Here is a 19868-nt window from a genome sequence, read left to right on the forward strand (position 1 = left end):
TGACAGTCTGCTGTCTAGATTTACATGTCTCACATGGGTAACCTCCCCTTTCATTTATAATAAGGTCTGGAGGCAAATTCTTATGCATATTAGTGTCCGGCCCATAGATATTAACAGCTCATTTGCATATAAGAAAAACATAGATTTCTCTGGAATAAGACATCGGATCACAGATACAGGTGCATCTCAATAAATTAGAATATTATCAAAATGTTAATTTATTTCAGTAATTCAATATAAAAAGGGAAACACATATATAGTCATTACAAACAGAGGGATCTATTCCAGGATTTTATTTCTGTTAACATTGATGATTGTGGCTTACAGCCAATGAAAACTCAAAAGTCGTCATCTCAGAAAATTGGAATAATTACCACAAAACACCTGCAAATGCTTCCTAAGCATTGAAAATGGTCCCTTAGACATGTCAATTGTTTTTGCCATTTGGGTTTTGCACTGCAAAGCTGAGTTTTTGCTCTAATTTCTGCAACAAAAAGGCTGCAGTTTGAACTGCACAGTGCGGTTTAGAAAACCAAATTCCCATAGACTTTGCTTGAAAAGCAGAACACATCAATTTTGGCATTAAACGCTGCAGTTGAGAAAGTAGCAAAAAAGCAGGTAAAGCAAAGTGTGTTCTTACCCTAAAGGCTGCTTTACACACAACGATATTGCTAACGATCTCGTTAGTGATGTGACACGCCAAATCGTAGATACGATTTGCCGAGATCGCACATAGGTCATTTTGTGACCGGTGCTACAAAAACTACCTATGTGCGATCTCGGCGTGCGATCTCGGCAAATCGTATCTACGATCTGGGTTGTCACATCGCAAACGAGATCGCTAGCGATATCATTGTGTGTAAAGCAGCCTTAAGGAGATGAAAAAACCTTTCTACAAGCCAGTTCCCATCATGCCACTAACGCTGTCAATTTGTTGATTTCTCCAGTTCCAGAAGTTCACCACCAAAAACCTTTTCGGGATTCTTCAGGGACATTTGGGCTGTACAATCAATCACACTTGGATCAGAGAGGTAGTTTGCTCACCTCTCATGAGCAGAATTTTTATCTGCATGATCCTTGACTAGGCAGGGAAGAGATGCATAGGAAAGGTTCAAAGCCGACCTGCATGACAGGCTACATCTACTCACTACCAGGCATGATTGCTTCTGTTCCAGTACAAAAGCGCTTTACAGGTATTTTGTTATTCGCACCACTTTGAGACTGCTCAGTTTGAACCACCATGGACCTGAAGCTGTTGAATAAATGGACCTGACTACACAGATTTAGAATGGAGTTTCTTTGTTCCATGAGAATTTCTGTCCTCATTGACAGTCAGATGCCTGTTTCCACTTACCGGGCATCTTTCACAGGTTACCAGAATTCTTTGTCCATGTCACAGTTCATCATGCTCTTAAAGATTTGCACGAAGATCATGGTTGCTATATGGCCGCCTTATATGCCAGAGAAACTATGGTTGTCTCCTACCTGGTCGACTATATTTAGTGATTATTTTTACACTATTGACGGATTGTCAACCAATTTAAGACTCTCTGTATTTTGTTCAATATATCATCTCTGGAGTTATGGTTTTACACTTTCAGGCGAAAACTTCCTTCCAAAGGGACAAGTTGTCTGCTACTCTAAGTGGCATCCGTCCTTCGAGCATCACTTGCCCTTTTCCCATGATTCGCTGCGCATCCGAGGTAAGATGCTTTCTGCTATCTAGACAATCCTCTTTGCACTATTTCTCCATGCCCCTACAGATTGTCCTCTTCTCTTGTTGGGACAAGGCTATATTCTCCCCGGATCATACAATTTTCCTCTCACCCTGCATCTAGCTGTTTCTGATATGTTGGTAGGTTTCTTCCCTCCATCACCTCAGGCTCTCCTTTTGCTGCTTTCATTGGTAGACTGTAATGATGGAGGACAATCTTCTCAGGTGAACAGAATTCCAGAAGTTCTCTTTTTGGAAACCCTGGAAGAAACACGGAGACCGCTACCGGAGCTCAGTCAGGCAGTCATCTAGGTTATGGCCTGAGGCATCTGCTTAACTATCCCTTTACTTTGTTTTTCTGCCATTCTTCTGTTTTTCCACCCTTGAGACTGCTTCTGGAAGTACCATGGTTTACTGTGTCCCCCAATGAAGCGACTGAGAAAGGAGGATTTTTTTTTACTTACCATAGACTTCAATGGGGGATACCGCTTTTGGCATGCTGGGATATTTTTTTCAGCATGGCCTATGACTTCTTGTTCTGTTCTACTATACCATTCTTAGCAGTGCTATTGCTTCTCTCACTGCTTTCTTACAAACTGATTAACTATGATTTCTGCAAATAGGTGTAGCCTGCAGGGGAGGAGCAAACTTTTTATTTAAGTGTATTTTTTCGTGTCAGCAGCATACACCCATGTTTTCCTATGTTCCCCAATCCAATCCAAGGCTATATGAAAATGTATTTCATGGTAAGTTCAAAAATCCTCTTTTTTATAGGAAGATAATTTCTCTAATAAAGTGATTTGATAAGTTTGTCCAAAATAAAAAGTTATAAAAAAAGTTACTCTTTTAAAGTTTTGCATGTCTTTCCATTAGCAATAATATTTTAAAAGGAACGTGAGCTTTTAAAGTTTGCATTAATTTGTTCCTATAATAATAATAATATAAATGCAATACCAACTAGGTGTCACAATGTGATTCTTCTTGCTATGATACTGGGAGCAATAAATGGATAATATCAATGTGGTAGGGCACAATCTATTAAAAATAGCAACACCTAATAATCATTACCTTCATGTATTTCCAGAAGGAATGACAGTGTAAAGTTTTAAGTAAAGATGCCCCAGGATATGTTTCAAGAAACTGAAAAATTGCCAGATATGTAAGAAGAGCTAAAAAGTCCTGTTTGTGTACTAAGTAGAGTTGAGCGCGGTTCGAGGTTCTTCAGTTCTAGGTTCGAGTGATTTTGGGGGCTGTTCTAGATCGAACTAGAACTCGAGCTTTTTGCAAAAGCTCGATAGTTCTAGATACGTTCGAGAACGGTTCTAGCAGCAAAAAAAACAGCTAATTCCTAGCTGGCTTTCCGCTGTAATAGTGTAAGTTACTCTGTGACTCACACTATTATGACATTTCAGTGTATAGTGTGCGGGAACAGCGCATTCAGATCACTGCTGTATGGATAATGGCGATCGCCATTTTTTTTTTTTTCCTTGTCTTCCTTCCCTAAGCGCGCGCGCGTGTAGTGGGGAGGGCCAGCATGTCAGCCAATCCCAGACACACACACAGCTAAGTGTACTTTTAGCCAGAGAAGCAACGGCATGTGTGATAGGATGTCCATGTCACATGTCCCTGCATTATAAAAACGAGTATCTGCCCGTCCGGACGCCATTATCTCTTCTGCGTCCTTGGTGTCAGACATCATTGGCGCAGCTCCGTCCTGAGTCCTATCGCCGATACTGCTGTATGCGCTCCATACACAGCGCTGGACAGCTTAGGGAGAGCACTTTCTATCAGTCCTTTTAAGGGCTCGTACGGGCAGGGTCAGAGCCATAGGTGACAGGTCCTGAAAACAGAGACAGCGTCTGTGTAGCTAAGGTCAGGGATTTCCTCGCTGCATTTCCCCATTAGGAGGGATAGAAAGGCAGGCTTCCATTCCTCTACCCAGAGACCCACAACCCTGGCACTGTACCCTCCTGTCCTCTGCACACTCCAACTCATTATAACTAAGCCATTATACTAGCAAACACTGAGTGTACCTAGTGGCATCCTAAACGTGGCTATTGGACTTTTGTATAGTCCCACTAGTGCAAAGATATTTGCAGCACGTCTGCCTGCATTGCACACTCAAACTCATTGTTACTAAGCCATTATACTAGCAGACACTGCTGCCAGTTTAAGGGCCGTAGTTGCATTGTCAGTGATAATTATTGTTGTTTATTCTGCTGTTAATAAAGATAGACCACCGCTGAAATCTACACCACCTCTCAATTTTTACTACCACATTTTAAGTGCACAATCTTGTCGCAATCAAAATGAGTGGCAAAATGACAGATGCTGGTGGAAAGGGTAAGAGGCGTGTTGGAAAAGGAAAAAAAGGGTTTGTCCGTGGGGAAGGTGGCAAAGCTCCATTAACATCTGCTGAAGATAGACCATCTTCCAGCAAAAGTAAGATGTCTACTACTTACCGTGGACAATCCGATGTGCTCCCTTTTTTACGGACACGAACAACAGGAACAAAGGTAGATGATGGCCAAAAAAGGAAAATGCTTGAATGGATCTCAAGTGGTCCAACAAGTGCCCTCTCTGCCACCTCATCTACCGCATCCAAAAAACACCAGTCCTCTGAGTTGTCATCCCAATCAAACTTGCTTTCTCCCAGCTCTGAAGTCTCCATCCGCCCTGCACAGTATGGTGGAACTGAGATGGCTGAGTCTGCAGAGCTGTTCAGTCACACTATAGCCTGGGAATCAGAGGTCTGCTCCCAAGCTACAGTGAGTACAGAACAGGAAATGGTCTGCAGTGATGCCCAGAACCTTTGTGACTCTGATTCAGGCCGTGAGGACCAAGTTTCTGAGCCTAATGTTGACCCTTTGTCACAAACTGTAACACCTGTTATAGACAATGAGGAACATACTGATGACGAGACGCAGATACCAGATTGGGATGACAACTTAAATATTCGGTCAGGGCAAGAAGAGGCTCGGTCTGAGGGTGAGGGGAGTGCAAACACAACAATTGATGAGGAAGTTCTAGATCCTACCTACTGTCAACCCACAGTCAGGCACTCAAGGAGGTCAACAGAGGTGGTGGAGGAGGATGCAACTGATGACGAAGTTACCTTGCGCCTTCCTGGACAGAGTCGGAGTACTGGTAACATGTCTACAACTGCATCCTCAGCCACCACTCTGCCTATGAGCACTAGTCGGGGTGGATCAACAGGTCGCATGCCCTCTAAGCCTTGCCTAGCCTGGTCCTTTTTTGACATAGCAAAAGATCGCCCAAATTATGTGATCTGTAAAATTTGTCATGGTTCTCTTAGTAGAGGTCAAAACCTCAGCAGTTTGACAACTTCTTCCATGAATCGTCACATGAATAAATATCATATGTCCCAGTGGGAAGCTCACCGTGCTGCAATGCGGCCTAGCGGAGCGAACCATCCACCGCCTGCCCCTTCCAGTGCATCCGCGCGCTCTTCATCTTCTAGGTCTGTGGGGACAGCTGTCACACCTGGTTTTCCACGCACAACTTCCACCACTGTAACCGCAACAGGCAGTTTGCTTGGTAGGTCGTCAGTTGGTTTGGAAGGGGAAACAAGTGCGTGTGTACAGCTCTCTCAGACATCGATAGCACCAACGTTGGATGAAGGCAACATCATGTCTCCGCCTCCACTTTCCTCACAAACCTGCATTTTTACAGGGACACCCTACTCAACACCGTCTACACACAGCAGCCAGATCTCTGTCCCTCAGATGTGGACAAATAAAAGGCCATTTCCTGCGACCCATGACAAAGCTAAGAGGTTGACTTTATCCCTCTGTAAGCTCTTGGCTACCGAAATGCTGCCTTTCCGCCTGGTGGACACACAGGATTTTAGAGACCTTATGTCTGTCGCTGTGCCCCAGTACCAGATGCCCAGTCGCCACTACTTCTCTAAGAAAGGTGTGCCCGCGCTACACCAGCATGTCGCACACAACATCACCGCTTCCTTGAGAAACTCTGTGTGTCAACGGGTGCATTTCACCACCGATACTTGGACCAGTAAGCATGGACAGGGACGTTACATGTCGCTGACTGGGCACTGGGTAACTAACTATGGTGATAGATGGTGAAGGGTCTGCTGCACAAGTCTTGCCGTCCCCACGACTTGTGTGTCAATCCTCTGTCTGTCCAAGTTCCGCCACTGCTTCTGCCTCCTCCGCCTCATCTGGGTCCTCCACCTCCGCCCCAAGCCTGCCTGGTCAGGCCACCAGCGTTCTCACTGCGCAGAAGGAATCACGCACCCCTCATTACTATGCTGGCAGCAGAGCGCAACGGCATCAGGCGGTCTTTAGCTTGACATGTCTTGGGAATAAGAGTCACACAGCTGAAGAGTTGTGGTCAGCTCTGCGGTCCGAGTTTAATAAATGGTTGTCTCCATTCAACCTGCAGCCTGGTAAGGCCGTGTGCGACAATGCTGCAAACCTGGGTGCGGCCCTTTGCCTGGGCAAGGTGGCACACGTGCCTTGTATGGCTCACGTGTTGAACCTTGTTGTCCAGCAATTCTTAACACACTATCCCGGCCTAGATGGCCTTCTGACCAGGGCACGAAAACTATCTGCTCACTTCCGCCGTTCAACCGCCGGAGCTGAGCGACTTGCATCTCTCCAGAAGTGGGGCAGATCACCCTGATGGAGTGGTCTCAGATCAAGGACCTATGCACCCTTCTGCAGAGTTTCGACATGGCGACGAATATGTTTAGCGCTGACAATGCCATTATCAGCATGACAATTCCAGTCATTTACATGCTGGAGCACACGCTAAACACTATTCGGAGTCAGGGGGTGGGACAACAGGAAGGGGATGAACTACAGGAGGATTCATATGCGCAAGGGACAACAACATTACCAAGGTCCAGACGTTCATCATCACCAAGGCGGCAGGCATGGGACCATGGGGGACAGGGATCAACAAAGGCGCATGGTAGCAGGCGAGATGTTGAGGAAGGTGCAGGAGAACATGAAGAAATGGAGGACGAACTGTCCATGGACATGGAAGACTCAGCAGATGAGGGAGACCTTGGTCAAATTTCAGTTGAAAGAGGTTGGGGGGAGATGTCAGAGGAAGAAAGAACGGTTAGCACCTCTATGCCACAAACACAACGTGGACTTGGTCCGCATGGCCGCGCAAGACACATGAGCGCCTTCTTGCTGCACTACCTCCAACATGACCCTCGTATTGTCAAAATTAGAAGTGATGATGACTACTGGCTTGCCACACTATTAGATCCCCGGTACAAGTCCAAATTTTGTGACATAATTCCAGCCATAGAAAGGGACGCACGTATGCAGGAGTATCAGCAGAAGCTGTTACTCGATCTTAGCTCGGCTTTTCCACCAAACAACCGTGCAGGTGCAGGGAGTGAATCTCCCAGTTGTAACTTGACAAACATGGGATGGTCTCGTCATCTTCAACAGTCTACCTGTACCAGTAGCACCGTATCTGGTGCTGGTAACAGCAATTTTATGGAATCTTTTCATAATTTTTTTAGACCGTCCTTTGCAAGGACACCAGAGACAACAAGTCTGACACATAGTCAACGGCTGGAGAGGATGATACAGGAGTATCTCCAAATGAACATCGATGCCATGACTTTGCAAATGGAGCCTTGCTCATTTTGGGCTTCAAATCTTGAAAAATGGCCAGAGCTCTCCAGTTACGCCTTGGAGATTTTGTCGTGTCCAGCTGCCAGCGTTGTCTCTGAACGTGTCTTCAGTGCTGCTGGGTGTGTGCTGACAGATAATCACACGCGTCTGTCCAGTGACAATGTGGACAGACTGACGTTCATCAAAATGAACAAGTAATGGATCCACAAGGAATTTACTACCCCTGTGTCATCCTGGTGAGAGTAAATGCTTGTGGATTTGGAATGTGCTTGATGCAAATCAAAACATCCTGTTTGCAACTAGGGCACAAGTGCTGCCACTGATGGGGTGTCTGTGTGGTCCAATTTTTTGAAAAAAGGGAGACTCCGCTTGGAGCAACCCTTGCTTGCTGTGTTTTTAAAAAGGAGCCAAGATGAACAGAGCTGGGATCAGGAAAGACTTTGCTACCTACCCTGGTGTCATGCTGGGGACGGTTAATTATGGCGTATTTTTGAATGTGCTTGATGCAAATCTAGCTGTGAAGTGTACAACTGGGGCACAACTGCTGCCACTGAATGGGTGGGTTTGTTTGGGGCCCAATTTTTGGAAAAAAAGGGAGACTCCGCTTGGAGTAACCCTTGCTTGCTGTGTTTTTAAAAAGGAGCCAAGATGAACAGAGCTGGGATCAGGAACGACTTTATCTACCTACCCCGGTGTCATGCTGGGGACGGTTAATTATGGCGTATTTTTGAATGTGCTTGATGCAAATCTAGCTGTGAAGTGTACAACTGGGGCACAACTGCTGCCACTGAATGGGTGGGTGTGTGTGGGGCCCAATTTTTGGAAAAAAGGGAGACTCCGCTTGGAGTAACCCTTGCTTGCTGTGTTTTTTAAAAGGAACCAAGATGAACAAGTCATGGTTCAGCTAAGACTTTATCTACCTACCCCGGTGTCATGCTGGGGACGGTTAATTATGGCGTATTTTTGAATGTGCTTGATGCAAATCTAGCTGTGAAGTGTACAACTGGGGCACAACTGCTGCCACTGAAGGGGTGGGTGTGTGTGGGGCCCAATTTTTGGAAAAAATGGAGACTCCGCTTGGAGTAACCCTTGCTTGCTGTGTTTTTTAAAAGGAGCCAAGATGAACAAGTCATGGTTCAGCTAAGACTTTATCTACCTACCCCGGTGTCATGCTGGGGACGGTTAATTATGGCGTATTTTTGAATGTGCTTGATGCAAATCTAGCTGTGAAGTGTACAACTGGGGCACAACTGCTGCCACTGAATGGGTGGGTGTGTTTGTGGCCCAATTTTTGGAAAAAAAGGGAGACTCTGCTTGGAGTAACCCTTGCTTGCTGTGTTTTTAAAAAGGAGCCAAGATGAACAGAGCTGGGATCAGGAAAGACTTTATCTACCTACCCCGGTGTCATGCTGGGGACGGTTAATTATGGCGTATTTTTGAATGTGCTTGATGCAAATCTAGCTGTGAAGTGTACAACTGGGGCACAACTGCTGCCACTGAATGGGTGGGTGTGTGTGGGGCCCAATTTTTGGAAAAAAAGGGAGACTACGCTTGGAGTCACCTTGCGGTGTTTTACATGATTTTAGAAGGGCGTGCCATGCCTATATCTGTGTGTCCTCCTCTTTTTCCTTGTCCTGCTCTTTTGTTTTCGCATGAGTATATGTCCTTCTCACTTTCCCATGTGTTTGTGTTGTGAGTTGTTTGTCACCTTTTGGACACCTTTGAGGGTGTTTTGTAGGTGTTTTTATGTATTTGTGAATGCCTGCCATTGTTTCCTATGCGGTTCGAGTTCGGTTCGTCGAACGTTCGACGAACCGAACTCGAACGGGACCTCCGTTCGGCGAACCGACCTCGAGCCGAACCGGGACCGGTTCGCTCATCTCTAGTACTAAGAGAATGCGTCAACTGCAGAAAATAAATACAATTTAATAACTTTATTGAAAAAGAATTCAGAATTTCTACAAAACATACAGTTCTATATCGGAAAAGAAAAATGTGTACATTCTGTATTTACAGATTTAATAAACTAAACCAATTTAAATATTAAAATGTCACTGTAATTTGGCAAGGAAAAAGTTCATTTAAATCTACAATGCATAAACTATTTCCACCAATAAAAAAACCTAGTGCAATAATTTCTTCTATATATAATAGTCATTTAAATATAAATTATTTTTCTCTACAGTAAGAGCTCACGTTTGTGAAAAGTATATGGACCTAGTTAATGGTTCAGCTGAATTTTTACAAAAGGTATTATAAAGTCATGTACAAACATCAGCAAGACTTTTCCAAGACCATTCTTTCAAGATTTAGTTCCATTCAGCCATCCTGCTTTATCTCTGGCAAATGGTTTCCAGTTATGGGAGCAGCTGAATGAAATGCGAGATGTACTTCTAATGTGTAACGAACATTGAATTTAAAAAAAACACTTTCTGTGAATCTGGTCTAAAAGCTTGTATCAAAGTTCACATGTGATCCCATCATTGATTTTATTAAACAATTGAGTTATGGAATGAAAACATAACAGCAATTCTTTAGAATTTGTGGGAAGTCAGTAGCATGTCTACAATTTGCTGTGAAATATTTTGTCTCCTTTACGTTACGAGGAAATTCTGTTGGCTAAAACCTGTACTGATCTTGTAGTGGGATCTAGATCCTGAGATTTCATAAAAGTATGCAACATGTGAAGCCACCATAATAAATCATGTATGTTCTGATGGATCTGCTAAACTCATTCAGTGCGTAGGAAGATCTATATGGACACCAAATTGCTGAGATAGGGCTTTCAGCTTTTCTTCAAGGAGTATATTCTTTTTAACTTCTTCATTGTAGTTATATTTCAGATCTTCAATCTCTTCAAAAAACGTGGGATCAAAGTTTTCTAGTTCCTTCTTCAGCCTTTTGATTTCTTCCTGTAAATAAAATAAAAACAAAATGTGAAGAACATGAGTACTGTACAGTAAATCGAGAGTCTACGTCATCAAGATTGAAAGTAGTAGCAAATATGAATTACTAAGAAGCCACCACTCATAATGGAAGCCATGCAAATTTCTACAGTAATCTAACGGGTAGTTGTGAATGATAAACTTCAGGAGATGAAAGGGCCTAAATGCAGAATTAATAATAATAATAATTTTATTCATTTATATAGCGCTATTAATTCCACAGCGCTTTACATACATTTGCAACACTGTCCCCATTGGGGGGGTCACAATCTATATTCCCTATCTGTATGTCTTTGGAGTATGGGAGGAAACCGAAGTACTCGGAGGAAACCCACGCAAACACGGGGAGAACATACAAACTCCTTGCAGATGTTGTCCTTGGTGGGATTTGAACCGAGGACCCCAGCGCTGCAAGACTGCAGTGCTAACCACTAAGCCACTCTGCGCCCCACAGAAGAAACATTCACTGGAAATAATTCACCGGTGTCATAAAATAGCAATTTTTTGGGGTTATCAGTAACAAATAAGAATATAGCACAACTTGTAACAGTTACGTTATATGATTACAAATAGTTAAAAACTTGACATTTGTGAAATGTACTTTTCACGTACGTGACAATTCCTGGATGTAGGAAAGGATACACATAACTATAGAGTTCAGTGACTCAAAGTACTATAGCTAAACTGTACCTTCAACTTCTGCTACCAAACGATCATTGTAGCATTAGACACTTTTTCATTGATTGCTTTACATTTAATATCAAAATAGTTTTTGAAAAACATGCAAATGTACAAATGTAGTGTACTCATCCATTGTGCGGTTCCCCGGTAGTTGTCAATGTAGTTACAAATTTTTATGAGAACTCGGTGTCACTATTGTGTGCATGTCCCTGAATGAATAGTTTGGCACAGTCCAGTCACTGCAGACAGTATCAGGCTGGGTTGATGTGGCAGCTGTGTGCGGTCATTTGCAGTGCACATTATGAGTTTAAGTTTGGGTTGGGAGACCGGGGGTGCTGGCTCCATTAATTGTGGTCCATGACACACTATGCCATGCAATTCTATAGAGACACACATTTGCAGAAGAGGTATGGTGAAAGGTAATTGTCAAATTATTCATGCATTTCTGGAAGGAAGAACAGCAGACCACTGCTGTAGAATTTTAGGTAGGTGGGGAACACAAATATTTATTAAGACATACATGCAAGGAGAACTATACCAGACAATTACCTTCATATGTAGTTTCTCCAGATCAGAGGTTTTAATATGTGTTTGAAGGTCGACTACTTCTTCCATCAACTTATTGTATTTGCTGTCTTTTTCTATAACCTGAGAACCTAAATGACAATAAAAAGTATGATTTTAACGCTAGTCCATAGAAAAAGGCCTTCTTCCTTTTTGGCCAAAGAATATACAGTATACTTGTCTGCAGGGCCGGCTCCAGGTTTTTGTGGGCCCTGGGCGGAAGAGTCCCGGTGGGCCCCATCCACACGCAGACACACACATACGTACACATACATATACATATTTAAAGACAAACTCACAAAAATACGTATAGAACTGACATATCTATACAGTCATATACACTGACATACATAGATACACATCATACATGCATACAGACACACACAACACAACTCTGCTAGATACATACATACAGACACACACAGCTCTGCTGGATACATACACACATAGCTCTGCTACATACACACATAGCTCTGCTACATAGATACACAGCTCTGCTGGATACATACACACATAGCTCTGCTACATACATACACAGCTCTGCTGGATACATACACACATAGCTCTGCTGCATACATACACACATAGCTCTGCTACATACATACACACATAGCTCTGCTGCATACATACACACATAGCTCTGCTACATACATACACACATAGCTCTGCTACATACATACACACATAGCTCTGCTACATACATACACAGCTCTGCTGGATACATACACACATAGCTCTGCTACATACACTCATAGCTCTGCTACATACACACACAGCTCTGCTGGATACATACACACATAGCTCTGCTACATACATACACAGCTCTGCTGGATACATACACACATAGCTCTGCTACATACATACACACATAGCTCTGCTACATACATACACACAGCTCTGCTACATACATACACACATAGCTCTGCTACATACATACACACATAGCTCTGCTACATACATACACACATAGCTCTGCTACATACATAGCTCTGCTACATACATAGCTCTGCTACATACACACATAGCTCTGCTACATACATACACACAGCTCTGCTACATACATACACACATAGCTCTGCTACATACATACACACATAGCTCTGCTACATACATACACACATAGCTCTGCTACATACATAGCTCTGCTACATACATACATATAGCTCTGCTACATACATACATGAATCTGCTACATACATACACACATAGCTCTGCTACATACATACACACATAGCTCTGCTACATACATACACACATAGCTCTGCTACATACATACACACATAGCTCTGCTACATACATACACACATAGCTCTGCTACATACATACACACATAGCTCTGCTACATACATACACACATAGCTCTGCTACATACATACACACATAGCTCTGCTGCATACATACACACATAGCTCTGCTGCATACATACACACATAGCTCTGCTACATACATACATGAATCTGCTACATACATACACACATAGCTCTGCTACATACATACACACATAGCTCTGCTACATACATACACACACACATAGCTCTGCTAAATACATAGCTCTGCTACATACATACATGAATCTGCTACATACATACACACATAGCTCTGCTACATACATACACAGCTCTGCTACATACATACACACATAGCTCTGCTACATACATACACACATAGCTCTGCTACATACATACACACATAGCTCTGCTACATACATACACACATAGCTCTGCTACATACATACACACATAGCTCTGCTACATACATACACACATAGCTCTGCTACATACATACACACATAGCTCTGCTACATACATACACACATAGCTCTGCTACATACATACACACATAGCTCTGCTGCATACATACACACATAGCTCTGCTACATACATAGCTCTGCTACATACATACATACACATAGCTCTGCTACATACATGAATCTGCTACATACATACACACATAGCTCTGCTACATACATACACACATAGCTCTGCTACATACATACACACATAGCTCTGCTACATACATAGCTCTGCTACATACATACATGAATCTGCTACATACATACACACATAGCTCTGCTACATACATACAGACATAGCTCTGCTACATACATACACACATAGCTCTGCTACATACATACACACATAGCTCTGCTGCATACATACACACATAGCTCTGCTGCATACATACACACATAGCTCTGCTACATACATACACACATAGCTCTGCTACATACATAGCTCTGCTACATACATACATGAATCTGCTACATACATACACACATAGCTCTGCTACATACATACATGAATCTGCTACATACATACACACATAGCTCTGCTACATACATACATGAATCTGCTACATACATACACATATAGCTCTGCTACATACATACAGACATAGCTCTGCTACATACATACACACATAGCTCTGCTACATACATACAGACACACACGTAGCTCTGTGGGGCCCACACACACAGCTCCAGGGGCCAGCACATACAGCACCGGGGGGCAGGGCATACACCTAAAGGGGGGAGAAGCCCATACATCTCCCCAGGGCCCATAAATCGGGGGCGGGGAGGGCACATACCTCTCAGGTCACGGTGGAGAGGGGGCCCACAAAGCGCCGGAGAGGGGGCCCACACAGCGCCGGAGAGAAGAGCTGTGCTGGGGGTCGCTGGCTGGCACTGCAACTCCTTCATCTGTGGGACTGAGCAGGCCGGTCGGTAGCTCCGCCCACAGATGAAGTTCAAACCAGGAAGTCTGCGCGCCTTAAAGGGACGGCGCTGCAGATTCCTGCCGAGGACTGCGGAACTCGGCCCGGGGGCAGCAGAACTAAGGCGAGGGGGCCCCGGCCAAGAGGCACCAGAACTGACGAGGCCGAGTGGGCCCCCCCGGCTCTCCAGGGCCTCGGCATTTGCCCAGGTATGCCGCGTGCTGACGCCGGCCCTGCTTGTCTGGTTCATAAAATGTCAGTATTAGTGATGGGCGAACCCCCCAATGTTCGTGTTCGGGAGCCTCGCCCGAACGTTTTGCAAAGTTCTTCTTCGGGTTCAGAGATAACACGAACTTGCGTCCGAACACCGAACCTGGACTTTACAGTTATGGGATGGGGCGGGGGGGCTGTAAAATAAAGAATATCATTAATAATAAACATTGTTATTATACTTACAGGTCCCGCGACACGTCCTGCAGACTGTCTCTCGCCGCTTTTGCTTCCGAGTCCGATCATCGCTGTCTCCTCCTGGTAACCACCGCTGACTATAGGACCTTCCGTGACGTCATAGCCATGTGACCAGTCACGTGTGAATGTTATATTAGCTCATTGGCTACAGACTGCTCACATGACTATGACATCATGCAAGGTCCTGTACTGTCAGTGGATAGGGATGGAGAAGCATGCTCACCGGTACTCGGTGCTCGCCCGAGCATCTCAGTACTCTGTATACTTGTCGAGCTCTGAGTACTGGCGAGATTGGCTGCCACACATTATAATGCCACAGCCGGTGAATAACTGCATCGGGAATCAGGTGATCGAAGATCACTGTTGCTATAGTAACCTGCCATCACCGCTTACCAACCCGCAGCCTCTGCTCACTCATTGAGTGATTAGACAGCACAGGGAGCAGCAGCGTTCTTTCTCCCCCCCGTGCTTTGTGAAATAGCAGAGCTGCATGAGTTGAAGAAAACAGAAGACCAGGATCGTGAGGGGTGAGAGGGAGTAATAAAGATGGAGTCCCTAAGTGTGTCTGTGTATTTATTTCTAAGAAAGTATTTTTTCTCTGTATGGTGTCTTTTTTTTAACCCTTTAATGGAGATTCTTAATGGCTGGGTCAAACTTGGCCTGACATTAGGAATCTCGGGCTTTACACCAGCGGGTAAAACAAAGCTGCTATTAACCGCTTCACGACCAATGACGGATCTATCCGTCATGGAGCATGTGACGTTAAGCCCCGCCCACTGCCGCGGGCAGGATGCGGCGATCCGCGCACATATCAGCTGTTTTTAATAGCTGACATGTCTGCCTGCATGTTACGAGTGGAATCGCTTCCACTCGCAACATTTAATCCCTTACATCTAGCTGCCAAGGTCTGGCAGCGAGATGTATATTCACGCAGCCATTACATTTACTTACCGCCGCCCCCACCGGAAGTCACGTGCGTGATCACGTGACCTTCGGTGGTTGCCATAGTAGCACAGGGTCATGTGATGATGCCTGTAGCTAACATGAGCCACTTCCTCTCAATGCCGGCATAGTGCCAGCACGGAGAGTAAAGCACCATATCTGCAGTTCTCAGCTCTGTAGCTGAGATCTGCAGATAGGGCAGAGCGATCGGATTGCTGATCGCTATAGCCCCCTAGGGAGACTAGTAAAATAAAAAAAAAAAGTAGTAGAAAAAAAAAAGTTTTAAAAAATAAAAAAAAAAAAAAAAACCTAAAAGTTCAAATTACCCCCCTTTCGCCCCATTGAAAATTAAAGGGTTAAAAAATTAAAAAATATACACATATTTGGTATCGCCGCGTTCAGAAATGCCCGATCAATCAAAACTTAAAATCAATTATTCTGATCAGTAAACGGCGTAGCGGCAAAAAAATTACAAACGCCAAAATTACATTTTTTGGTCGCCGCAAGTTTTGCGCAAAATGCAATAACAGGCGATCAAAACGTAGCATCTGCGCACAAATAGTACCATTAGAAACGTCAGCTTGACACGCAAAAAATAAGTCATCACTGAGCCATAGATCCCGAAAAATGAGAACGCTATGGGTTTCGGAAAATGGCGCAAAACGTGCACCACTTTTATTGGACAAACTTGTGAATTTTTTAACCCCTTAGATACAAATAAAGCTACACATGTTTGGTGTCTACAAACTCGAACCGACCAAAGGCATCACAATGACACATCAGTTTTACCATATAGTGAACACGGTGAATAAAATATAACAAAAACTATTGTGCAATCACACTTTTTTTTGCAGTTTTCCAGTACACCATATGGTAAAACTTATGGTTTCATTTAAAAGTAAAACTCGTCCTGCAAAAAACAAGCCCTCAAATGGCAAGATTGACGGAAAAATAAAAAAGTTACGACTCTCGGAAGAAGGGGAGCAAAAAACAAAAACGCAAAAACGGAAAAGGCTCTGGGGCTGAAGGGGTTAACCACTTAGTACCCAGTGTACCACCTGGCATCAGGGCCGCTGGAACAATTGGATACAGCGCCAAAAGATGGTGCTTCCATGAAAGCGCCATTTTCTGGGGGGCTGGGGACTGCAATTCGCAGCGGATCGGGGGGTGGGGGAGGGCAGAAAGCTTGGGCTACCCTGCGCTGCGGATTCCAATCCCCAGCCGCCTAGTTGTACCTGGCTGGACACAAAAATTGGGCTAAGCACACGTCATTTATTTTTTTAAATTACTTCACGAAATTCATGAAATACGATACCATACCAGCCTGCTGTACCTAGCTAGCATACAAAAATATAGCAAAGCCCACATTATTTTCCTTTAGTTTTTTGGCAAAAAAATTAAAAAAAAAAAAAGGTTTCTCTGGATTTTCTATTGCCAGTGACGGTAACACCAAGCAGTTGGGGTTAGCAGCCACCAGCTGCTGGGATTACCTTTAGCTAGCAATAGAAAATGCAGTGGGAGCCCACACTTTTTTTTTTTAAATAATTTTATATATATATATATATATATATATATATATATATATATATATATATATATATATATATATATATATATATATATATTATAAAAAAAAAAATGGGCTTCCCTGTATTTTGATTGCCAGCCAAGGTAAAGCCCGCAGCCACCCCTGGAAATGGCGCATTGTTTCTTAGCTCCATTTCCAGGCGCTTTACCCGACTCGTCCAGCAGCAATGGAGCTGGGTGGCATGATGGGTAATAAAGGGGTTAATACCAGCCTTGTATTCTCAGATGGTACTAAGCCCAAAATTCATGGTGTCATGCCAAATTAGACATGGCCACCATTTCTAGTAGACCGTAAAAAAAAAAGAACACAGATTTTTTTTTTCATTAGAAATAAAACAAAAAAAATGTAGACTCCATCTTTATTATAAAAACAATCATAAGTCCGACGTAATCCACAGGGACAGCAATGTCTGCTTCATCACTCTATACAGATACAGTCTATACACAGTGAGAAGCACAGAGAGCCATGTCAGCTCTGCTACATCGTTCTGTGCAGAGCGAGAAACAAGTTGACAGTAAGGGTATGACTCGTGCAGTCTCGCATTGCATCACCCCGCACCTGACGATCTCCGGACAGGAGCGCATCAAATGCATGGAAACACATGCAGATGACCCGCTGCTGTCAGGATATTGTGCGCCATGATGCGATGCGGCACTCACACAGTGACAATCAAAGTTACAAAGGAACAGGACCTTTGATGATGTCATAGTCTTGTGACCAGTCTGTAGCCAATAAGGTAATACGACATTCAGATGTGACTGGTCACATGGCTATTACGTCACGGGAGGTCCTTTAAGTCACTGGTAGTTACTGGGCAGCACAACAATGATCAGACGCAGATGCGTCTTTTTACAGCCTCTACACCTGAACTGGACCCGAACTGTAACACAAGCTTCCCAGGAAAGCTCGTGATCAGGATCGTGTACAAGAACACCATGTATTTGGTACGGACCCCGAACTTTACAGTTTGGGTTCACGCATCACTAGTCAGTATCTAACCCTTTAAAGACCAGGGAATTTTTTGTGGTTGTTTTTCCCTTGCTTTCTTCCAAGAACCTTAACTTTTTTTTTCCATCGACATAGCTGTATGAGGCCTATTGTTTTGTGAGACAGGTTGTAAAGTGTATATAGTGAAATCTCGGACTCTTATGGCTAAGCTTCACAGGAGATTGATATGGCGGCACCCGGGTTCTTCAGCAGACTTCCCGGCTATCATAGTAACCTATCGATCTACATATTCCATTTAAATGACGAAGTCAGAGATTGACAGTGTCATATAAATGGTTAAGTCGCAGCTGGAATTCAGCGCCAGCTATTATATAATTTCCAGCTATGTTATATTGTCAGTATCTGCCTTGAGCGGAGGGAGCTCTGCTTTTGATCTCCCTCCACCCCTGAGCACTCCTACCCAATAACCTTTTTGCGGGAAGGGGTTAAGCATATATTATATACATTTGAACATTTATTACTTATAGTGTTTATTTAAATGGTGTCGTCAAGTAGAATTATTTTTTTAAGAAAACTGCAATATTTTATAATTAGATATGTAAGGTTATATGTATTATATGGAGAAAATGGATATTACAAAGGGACATATTACAAATAACACATACCAAATGTAGCAGATTGTTTGTCCGCTTGTAGCTGGTGAAGCAGCTCCGCCTTTTCATTTTCCAAGCGTTTATTGGTCAGTCTGAAACACATACCATACTGATATTATACACAAGTAAATCAATAATGAGTGTAATACAAGGTATTGATCTCTATGCAGAACGTAAGAGAGATACTATAGATTTTCACTAGATAGGACACCACACTTAAAAGGGAACCTGTCAGCAGAATTTTTACTATTAAACTAAAAGATTCCCCTTCTGCAGCTCCTGGGCTGCATTCTAGAAAGGTTCATCTTGCTACTGGCCCCCCTTTCACACCTAAATAACAACTTTATAAAATAAAGAGAATTTTGTTTACTTACCGTAAATTCTTTTTCTTATAGTTCCGTATTGGGAGACCCAGACCTTGGGTGTTTAGCTTCTGCCTCCGGAGGACACACAAAGTACTACACTTAAAAGTGTAGCTCCTCCCTCTGAGCTTATACACCCCCTGGTAGCCAGTCCTAGCCAGTTTAGTGCAAAAGCTGAAGGAGAATAGCCACCCACAAGTAGAACAGAGCAAGAGCCGGAACAACCGGAGACTCTGTCCACGACAACAGCCGGTGATAACACGCGGAACAAGAAATTGCCAACAGGCAACAGGGAGGGTGCTGGGTCTCCCAATACGGAACTATAAGAAAAAGAATTTACGGTAAGTAAACAAAATTCTCTTTTTCTTTATCATTCCTTTGGGAGACCCAGACCTTGGGAAGTTCCAAAGCAGTCCCTGGGTGGGAATAAACAGAAAAACTAAGAAGTAGGCAGAACCTAACTTCACAAATGGGCGACAGCCGCCTGAAGGATGCGTCTGCCCAAGCTCGCATCTGCCGAAGCATGAGCATGCACTTGGACTAGCCTGCATACCTTCTCGAAGCACTACCAAGTGGCAGCCTGACAGACTTGTTGAGCCGTAGCCTGGTGCCTAAAAGCCCAAGAGGCACCGACAGCTCTGGTCGAGTGTGC

The 19868-nt window shown here is 43.7% G+C and overlaps 1 protein-coding gene across 4 annotated transcripts in view; it reads right to left on the reverse strand.

Annotated features, from left to right (window-relative positions):
* Positions 1-9331: 9331 nt before the first annotated feature.
* The window catches only part of CEP290 (centrosomal protein 290), a 451099-nt gene continuing 440562 nt past the window's right edge, over positions 9332-19868 (reverse strand). For all 4 annotated transcript variants that reach the window (XM_075344782.1, XM_075344781.1, XM_075344784.1 and 1 more), the window contains 3 exons: positions 18867-18946; positions 11529-11635; positions 9332-10265 (listed from right to left, as the gene is read on the reverse strand). In XM_075344782.1, the coding sequence (XP_075200897.1) occupies positions 10089-10265; positions 11529-11635; positions 18867-18946 (364 nt within the window). In that variant the 3' untranslated portion in view covers positions 9332-10088. The remainder of the gene's footprint in view (positions 10266-11528; positions 11636-18866; positions 18947-19868) is intronic.

Source organism: Anomaloglossus baeobatrachus, chromosome 4 (assembly GCF_048569485.1).
Source record: "Anomaloglossus baeobatrachus isolate aAnoBae1 chromosome 4, aAnoBae1.hap1, whole genome shotgun sequence".
NCBI classification, from domain to species: Eukaryota; Metazoa; Chordata; class Amphibia; order Anura; family Aromobatidae; genus Anomaloglossus; species Anomaloglossus baeobatrachus.